This window comes from Ipomoea nil, unplaced genomic scaffold, assembly GCF_001879475.1.
Source record: "Ipomoea nil cultivar Tokyo-kokei standard unplaced genomic scaffold, Asagao_1.1 scaffold2565, whole genome shotgun sequence".
Classification (NCBI taxonomy): domain Eukaryota; kingdom Viridiplantae; phylum Streptophyta; class Magnoliopsida; order Solanales; family Convolvulaceae; genus Ipomoea; species Ipomoea nil.
In genome coordinates this window covers 835467-844933 of record NW_017618993.1, presented here as the reverse complement: position 1 = coordinate 844933, position 9467 = coordinate 835467, and the positions used below count along the sequence as shown (strand labels likewise).

Sequence of the window (9467 nt, the reverse complement as noted above, 5' to 3'; positions counted from 1 at the left end):
CTGTAGCCTTTGTGGCTGAAGCTGACCGAGAATCTGACACAGACGACATAGATGATGAAACCCTAGCTCTCCTAACCAAAAACTTCAAGAAAATCTTAAAAGGGTTCAACAGAAAGGGTCAAGGTCAGCCTACAAGAACACAATACAAAGGCAACAACCCTTCATATCAAAAGGTTGAAACAACACCCTTCTCTCAGAACAATCAATCTCAGACTAGGCGATCGAGACAAAACAGAAGTAGTACCACAGACACAGGAAAACCCCTCAATCGGTCAGTGCAGTGTAGGGAATGTGAAGGATATGTTCACATACAGGCTGAATGTGCAACATATCTTAAAAGGAAAAAGGCTATGTCTGTAGCTACTCTTAGTGATGATGAGGAGGAAAATTCAAATGATCAATCAGATGATAATGTAGGAAACTTTGTAGCGTTCTTCACTGCCACAAACATTCAATCAGACGGAGATCAATCAGATGGAGAATCATACATATCAACAGATGATTTTGAAGAGAGACATATTCAACTTGAGGCAGAATTTGCAAAACTTGTTGCTAGCTGGGAACAACTTGTGAAAGTGAATAAGAATCTGAATGACGATCTAAAGCAGAAAGATGATCTTATAAAGAAACTGAATGCTGAACTGGTCATAAAAGAAGATCTCATCACTCAGATACGGTCCTGAGAAGGTAAATTAATCAAGGAGTTGGAGAGCTTGAAGAAAAATATACAGATGATGGACACCACATCTACCTTAGATAAAATTCTAGACTCTGGCAGAAATCCTAATGAAAAAAAGGGTCTGGGATTTGAGCAAGGAGAATCTTCGAACAACGCACCAAAGTTCATCAAAGAGGGAATGTCTAAGACCACAGCATATCACAGGTATGAACAAGGATAGTCATCTCAGTCAGTACAAATCAAGGAAAGGAGATACGGTACTAACACCGACCAGGACAAATCAACTTATCAATCTCATTATTCGAGATTCAAAAATAAGATTGTAAAAGTTAAATATTATACTCCCATTTGTCACTACTGTCACACAAAAGGTCATACTCGTCCCGAATGCTATTTTTTTTTTACAGAGATCAAAGGAAGGAAAAATATCAGAATAAGACTATTACACCATTCACTAGACAGGTTTGGGTCAGAAAGTCAGAAGTTATCTGTTATCCCACCATTGTTCTAGCTGCATCTACAACTGATGCTAGATGGTATTTCGACAGTGGTTGTTCCAGACATATGACAGGAAACATTAAATGTCTGATGGCTGTTCAACCTAGCAGTGGAGCTGTAACATTTGGAGATGGACAAAAGGGTAAAATCGTTGGGAAAGGTGTCCTAAATGTTCCAGGTTTACCTCAATTAGAAGAAGTCTTGCTAGTCAGTGGGTTAAAAGCAAATCTTATTAGCATCAGTCAGTTATGTGATCAAAATTGGAATGTATGCTTCGATCGTAACTGCTGCAGAGTGAGTGACAAAGCAAATCAACTTGTCATGGAAGGAACTCAGTCTTCAGACAACTGTTATGTTTTGACAAATGAAACTGCTTGTTACCTATCCAAATCTGATGAATCAAAACTCTGGCATAGAAGACTGGGTCACATAAATTTCAGAGATATGGATAAGTTGATAAAACTGGAAGCAGTAAAAGGTATACCTAAGATCAGAATTGATCCAGAGAAAATTTGTGGCGCATGTGCTATTGGGAAACAAATCAGAACTCCACAAAAAGCAGTAAGAGGTATCACCACTGAGAAATGTCTAGATCTTGTCCATATAGATCTCATGGGGCCAACACAGACTGAAAGCATTGGAGGAAAGAAATATATATTTGTGTGTGTAGACGATTTCTCTCGATACAGCTGGGTTTACTTTCTGAGAGAAAAGACAGAAGCCTGCAAGGCCTTCAAGACTCTGTGCATAGGAGTTCAGAAGGAAAAAGATGAGTCTATTATAAAAGTTCAGAGATAGAGGAGTGATCATGGAAAGGAATTTGAGAACTCTCTATATTCAGACTTCTGCTCTGAGCATGGTATCTCACATGAGTTCTCAGCTCCTAGAACTGCTCAACAGAATGGAGTGGTGGAAAGAAAGAACCGAACGCTACAGGAAATGGCTAGAGTTATGCGACATGCCTCACATATGCCACAACGTTTCTGGGCTGAAGCAGTACACACAGCGTGTCATAATATAAATAGGGTCTACCTTAGACCAGGAACGACGAAAACTCCATATGAGATCTGGAAGGGAAAGAAGCCAAATCTGAAATACTTTCATGTGTTTGGGACAAAGTACTATGTGCTGGCTGACAGAGAACAAAGAGGGAAGTTCGAACCCAAAAGTGATGAGAGCATCTTTCTTGGATACTCTCCGAACAGTCGTGCCTACAGAGTCTACAACAAGAGGACTCAGTCTGTGATGGAGTCAGTAAACGTGGTTGTCGATGACAATCCAGAAGAACTAGTGGACTCAACAGTGATAGAGTCACCTCTACGTGATCCAGATGCAAGTAATAACAACAGTCAGCTCAAACCACAAGATTCATCAGATGAAGATCAAGAAAGTTCGGAACAAGAGATAGATCTCATGAATGATGTTGGTAAAGACAAACCTACCAGAACTCAGAAAAACCATCATCAGATAACATTATTGGAGATCTATCAGATGGAATGAAAACCAGAAGCAGAATAAGAAATAATCTGACAGAAATATCTGGGTCTTACTGCTATACCTCAAAGATAGAACCCAAAAATGTCAAAGAAGCTCTACAGGATGATCTGTGGATCAATGCAATGCAGGAGGAGCTACATCAGTTTGAGCGGAATCAAGTCTGGAATCTTGTACCAAGACCTGATGGTGTCAACGTAATAGGAACGAAGTGGATCTTTAAAAATAAAACTGATGAAGCAGGGAATATAGCCAGAAATAAAGCTCGGTTGGTGGCTCAAGGTTATACACAGATTGAAGGGGTTGACTAAGACGAGACATTTGCTCCTGTAGCTAGACTTGAGTCAATCAGAATCTTGCTGGCTGTCGCCTGCATTTTGGGATTCACATTATATCAGATGGATGTCAAGACAGCGTTTCTGAATGGGTATCTCCATGAAGATATCTATGTGGCTCAACCTAAAGGTTTTGAAGATCCAGAACGTCCTTCGTATGTCTATAAGCTTCAAAAAGCTCTCTATGGCCTTAAACAAGCCCCACGGGCCTGGTATGAACGTCTGACACAGTATTTGCTCCAGCACGGATATAAACGCGGAAGTGTTGACAAAACTCTGTTTGTCAAAACGACTGGAAGTCATGTAACCATAGCTCAAATCTATGTTGATGACATTGTGTTTGGATCAACCTTGCAGAAATACACTGATGAGTTGGTAAAAGTCATGGAGGAAGAGTTTGAAATGTCCATGGTTTGTCAACTGACATATTTCCTAGGTCTACAAGTCAAGCAAAGTTCTGAAGGATACTTTATTTCACAAGAAAAGTATGCTAAGAATCTTTTCAAAAAGTTTGATCTGGAATCATGTAAACCATCCAGAACACCGATCTCCACTTCTACAAAAGTATCGAAAGATGAAACTGGTATATCAGTGGATAACACAGTCTATCGTAGCTTGATAGGCAATCTGTTGTATCTAACAGCCAGTCGACCAGACATAATGTTCAGTGTTGGAATCTGTGCAAGGTATCAATCTGGCCCAAAGGAATCACATCTGATAGCGGCAAAACGCATTCTAAAATACGTGAAAGGAACGATACAGTATGGACTTTGGTATTCCAAGGATAGTGAACTGAATCTGGTTGCATATTGTGATGCTGATTGGGCAGGGAATATTGATGATCGGAAAAGTACTTCTGGAGGATGCTTCTTTGTTGGGAAGAACTTAGTATCATGGTTAAGTAAGAAACAGAACTCTATCTCACTAAGCACTGCAGAGGCAGAATACATAGCCGCAGGTGGTTTCTGTACTCAGTTGGTTTGGATGAAACAGATGTTTCTGGATTATGGTCTTACACAAGGAACAATGACACTCTTTTGTGACAATGTCAGTGCTATTAACATCTCCAAGAATCCTGTTCAACATTCCAGAACGAAGCATATTGACATCAGGCATCACTACATCAGAAACCTGGTTGAATCCAAGGAAATTGAGTTGGAATACATTCAGACTGACAAACAACTGGCGGACATTCTGACTAAGCCACTGGATGCTAATCGTTTTGAAATTCTCAGATCTGCTCTGGGAATTTGCAGAATTGACTGACTAAAGCAGTTGGTCCGTCAGAGAGGAGTTGGTTTAATACGGGTCAGTGTTATGACTTTGAATTTCCTTAAAGACTCCTCTCTTTTTAAGTTAAGAAGATCATCTAAGCTTATTCTTCTCAGAAGATATCTTAAAATATCTCAATGCTTTTTGAATTTCAAATTCCCTTGGGTTCCGTTTCCTTCCTAAAAAGGAGTTGTACCGTTGTGTCCATCAATCACTTCTGTATGATATTTTGACTTGCAGCATTAATTAGGGTTCATCACCCTTAAGCCTATATGATACCGGGTCAAGAAGAAAGAACTCACCTCAGCCCTCATCTCTCCATTTACCGTGCTTATCTGCTCTCGGTGTTTTATTCTTCTTCTCGCACTTAATCTTAAATGGCGGACCCCGTAAGAAACATCATCATTAAGCTTGGAAGCAAGGTGCACCCTCCGGCGGCAGCCCTCAAACACATTCAGACACTTCTACAGTTGGCTATGAAGAAGAAGCTCAAGCTTGATCCTCTGCTTCGCGACGAGATTTTGGTGACTGTTATGACCAACTATCCGGAGTTTTATGCTGAATGGTCGGCAGATGATGTAACTGAACTTCTTGTGTTGGTCGTCGAAGCCAGTGATGACGTCTCTCCAGTGTTTATTCCAGAACCCTTCGATGGAAATCGAGCCGGGGCATTCCTTCAATTTTTTGCTCAACGTGCCCTACAATCTGTTGAGGAAGCTCGATGACGAGAGGAGTCCCAAGCTCTGTATCTTGAAGCTGCTCAAAGAGAAGCAACACACAGACAGGAGATTCTTCGACAAGGGGTAAATGATTCTGAAACCCCTATTGAAATTTCTCCTGATAGACCTGTTGATTCTTCTATTCCATCGTCTGTGTCTGTTTTGCCTGAAAATCAATCTTCTTTGGGTTCCGAGAAGTCCCCTGTGAATGTTGATCCTTTATCTTTGCCTGTGACTAATTTTGCTGGTGAAAAATCTGATGCGTTACATGTGTCTGATGAGAAAACAAAGTCCTTTGATGAGCCAAATCCACAGAGTCCGGTTGTTTATGCTTCTGAGAACATTGCTCTACCTCCGTCTGAAACTGTTTATGTCTCTAAAGAATCTTGTCCTGCTGTTGATCCTCCTGCCTTACCTGCAACTGTTAAAACTGTTGATTTATCAAGTCCCCACAAGTCTGAGAAAACAGGTGGAGTTCCTGTTTACACTGCAACATCTTTGGGAGAAAGCCTGGAACATGTGCGACATTTTGTTGGGTTACCATCTGCTTCGATCCCTCAACCTTATCGAGTGATACACCCTTCAGAATCCTCCAGTGAAGATGATAAGATTCTGGCTGAGGTGTATGGATCCCAAGCACCTTCTTCTGCTGCCCTTACTGTTGAGGGAACTGCTCATCCCGATTCCACGAATTTCAGAATTCGAGAGATATCAAATATTGTTGGGAGCTCATCTGCAAATGTTTCTGATTCTAGCCACTCGGTGACTCCTGTTCAGTCCCCATCCAGAGAAACAAGACGGACAAAAAGGAAGAATGTTCCAACGAAGGTTGTTGTTGAAACCAGTGCTGATAATGTTGATGTGGATCAGCCTGTGAAGAAGAGAAAGTCGAGTGAGACTGCTAAGCCTGAAGGAGACCCACCTATCCACCAAGTTTTCAAGACTCTACGTTCCTCTGTTAAGCAACAAGGCAGTACTGCTGCTCAAGCTTCTTCTGCACTAGCCCCCTCTGTCAGAAATGGGAAACCTACCACAAGGTCAAGAGGTCGAAGTGTAACTCCGGAGGTTCCACCTATTGAAGGAATTGATACTACTGTTTACAAACCTCAGTTTGTATCTCCTGCTGCACAAACAAAATGGGCCACTACGATCAGAAGAGAGCTGATTGTTCAAAGAACTGTGGATAAGAATCAACTGAACTCCGTTTGCGACATCCTGCCCTTGCTGAATGAAGTTGGTCTTTTGAAAACTGTTACAGATGTTTGCCCTTACTCCAAGCTGCTCACATATGAGTTCTATTGCAATCTCAATGATGAGATTGACAGTCTCACAGGGCCACGACCGATGCAAATCTTCATCAGAGGGAAGTGGTATGATTTTGGGCCAGATGTGATAAATAAATACTATGGCTTGCCTACAGTGCAAGAAGAAGCTGTTACTGAATGGGATGTGGTGGCCAAAACTCTTACTGGTGGACATACTACATCTTGGCCTACAGGAGATAAGGACTATTTGCTGAGCTCGCATCTCACGTCTAGATATGTCATCCTACATCGCCTGGCTCTGCACAACTGGCTTCCATCAGCGCATTTCAACACGGTTGGCAAGCTTCTGGTAGGGTTCTTATTTAGAATTGGAACTAAGATGCAGTGTGATCTGGGCAAATGGATTTTTTATCATGTTCTAACTCTGGTTCATCCCCGGGAACAGAAGGTAAGACTACCGTTTCCAAATCTGATTTTTGGCATCCTTACCTCTCAAGGTCTTAAGCCTATGCCCAGCGAAGTGATCAGTCCGACGCTGCTTTACACTGTTGATAAACGTCTTCTTTCTGGAGATCATATTAATGATGTCGTTCCTGTGACTGCCCCATCCAATTCGGAACCTGATGCTGTGAATGATGAGTCTCCACATGCTAAAGATGAGAGGCGTTCTGAACAATTGAAGGCGCGAGTTGTTGATCTTGAGACGGTGCACGGTATCATTGCCAAGCAACTGACTGGTGTGCGCACTGAGCTAGCTACTGTTCTTCTCCGCATGAGCCTGTCTGCTACTGCTGCTGCTGCTGAGGATCCCGTGAAGTCTGACTGTGACTCTCCCTCAAATGTTTAATCTTTGGCTACCATTGGCAAAAAGGGGGAGTAGTAACTCAGGGGGAGTTTTTGTGATCGAGTACTTTCTGGCCCTAGCTGGGCGTTATGTTTTGATGTCGTTTTCTTTTTTGTTTTTAGACTGTTTTGGATCTTATGTTCTTTTTATCCTATGTAATCAGTTTGGACACTTGGGTTGCTTCTTTTAATAACCTATTGTAACACCCCGTGTTACGGCCCCTAAAACCATTTAATTAATTAATCAATAGCCCAAGAGAAAGAATAAATCATAATGATTAATTAGGGAAAAAGGCCCACCATAGTCCATGGGCCCTCATATATAAACCCAACCCCTAAACCCAATCCTTAGTTCCAAAAGGAATAGAATTAGCGAGCCTATAATATTAGTTCCTAATTAGGACTCCTAAATATATAAATAGGGGACTTAGGAGGCACCTAGAAATTCCCACAAAAATAACGCCCCACCACCCCAAAAGAGCTCCAAGAATCCCCTTAGGAGAAATCAAGAAAGCAAGGAAGCTTAAAGAAAGATCCTTCATAGCCAAGGAATTAATTAAGGCTAAGAGGTAACCCATGTCTCAACAAAACCTATTTTCATAGTTATAATTCCCCCTTAGGGTTTCCCCATATTATTGTATATTGGCGAGTTATGATGATTATTATTGGTAATTGATGTGATGATCCCATGGGGGATCTTGATGATCTTGATATTGGGAGATTCTTGATAATTATGGTGTTCTTGATAATTATATGGAGTTCTTGATGATTATGTGTTGTTCTTGATAATTGTGTGATGCTCTTGATGTTTATGTGTTATTCTTACCGAATCTTGCAATTAGAAGACGAACCGTATTCTTGTTGATATAAAAGTGATTAGAACCCTAGGTTGTATCGTATGATCTTATTCTTGGATTATCGGGTGGGGAAATCGCATGTTTGGGTGTTGATTATATTTAGAAAAGCATGATAGGTTATGTGTCGTTCGTTTCTTGTATTCGATTCATTAATTGTCTACGTGTTGTCGTTAATTGCGTTGTAAAGTGTCTAAGCATGGTTTCGGGTTCCACAACGGTTCCCGGGGCGTAAGGTGTGTGAAAAGAGTCAGTGGGGGGTAGGGGGCCCGCCACCTACCCACGGCCGTGAACCACCGCCCGGCAGCGGGTGGCCGGCGGGCGGGCAGCTGCCCGCCGGCGACCCGCTGCCCGGAACAGTATTCTCCGGCAGGCAGCCAGCGGGTGGCCCCCACCCACCGGCTACCCGCTGGAAATTCATCCCACCCGGGATCCCGGCTTCCCCGTTTGATGTTCCCCGTTCCCCGTGGTGTCTCAACGGGCTCCGTTTATCGTGCCTATGTCTAGTTTGATGTTTCGGGTACCGTTCGTAGGTTTATGAGTCTATTATATTGCATGCTAGTTGAATTGGTATCCCGTTGACCTAGGTGGAAGAAGTATGAACCCCTTAGGACTATTCTTAGTAAGTGATGGATCACGCATAGGTTTTGTTATACGTTTTCTCCCCCTTCCTAATGTGTAATGTGGGTTGCATGTGCTTGCTATGTGTTATGTGTGTGTTACCCCAATTCGGTTGCGATCGGATTGGTTATCCTGAGCTGCGGTTCAGAAGCTGGCTGCGGTCAGATTGATACTCTTGGGCTGCGGTCCACCGTTTGGTTGCGATCAAACGTTTCTATACGAGCTGCGGTTCGTCCTTTTTCCTTGCTACGGTCAGATGACATTCTCTTGGGCTGCGGTCCACTGTTTGGTTGCGATCAAACACTATGATGAGCTGCGGTTCATCGGTCGGTTGCGATCGACCCCTCCGTGTTGCGATACGGGGCAGGGTGCGTCGGGGCCGTGTCAGAGCTATATGCGCTGACCCTCATATATGGGCATGCGATTGGTCCTGTGGCGCCAACAAAGTGTGTTATGTGTTGTGACCTGGACGAGTTGTGATTACGAGTGTCTTGGGGGATGTGACTATGGGATTTATATTGGGGATTGCTCATGTTGGGTTATGATCATTGTTTATGCTTTGCCTTATCTGCCTTATCTGTTGTGAACTGCATATGCTCGTTATAACTGTGCTTGTGTCTAGCCTTATCTGTCGAGTTATTCCCGGTTTTAAAGCTAGTGTTCGTAGGATATATCTTCATGCTCAAAATGGTTTTCGTATATCTATATATATCTCTATATGTATTGTATTTCAACGCGTTGGAGTGGGTTACCAGCATCTCTCGCTGAACAGATATATTTGGCTTTCAGGCACAGAGGACTAGAGCACTGGAGCGCGCTAGAACTGGAGCGTAGAAGTAGGGTAGTTTCCCTTTCGACCTGCGTGCCATATTATGCATTGTGTCTCA

At 42.6% G+C, this 9467-nt stretch overlaps 1 protein-coding gene across 1 annotated transcript; it reads left to right on the top strand.

The window, feature by feature from the left end:
* Positions 1-4655: 4655 nt before the first annotated feature.
* LOC109153932 lies at positions 4656-7109 on the top strand. The gene is made up of 4 exons (XM_019301823.1): positions 4656-4907; positions 4996-5081; positions 5123-5759; positions 5868-7109. Exons 1-4 carry the CDS (start codon positions 4656-4658, stop codon positions 7107-7109), a joined length of 2217 nt encoding a protein of 738 aa, XP_019157368.1.
* The last annotated feature ends 2358 nt before the right edge of the window (positions 7110-9467 follow it).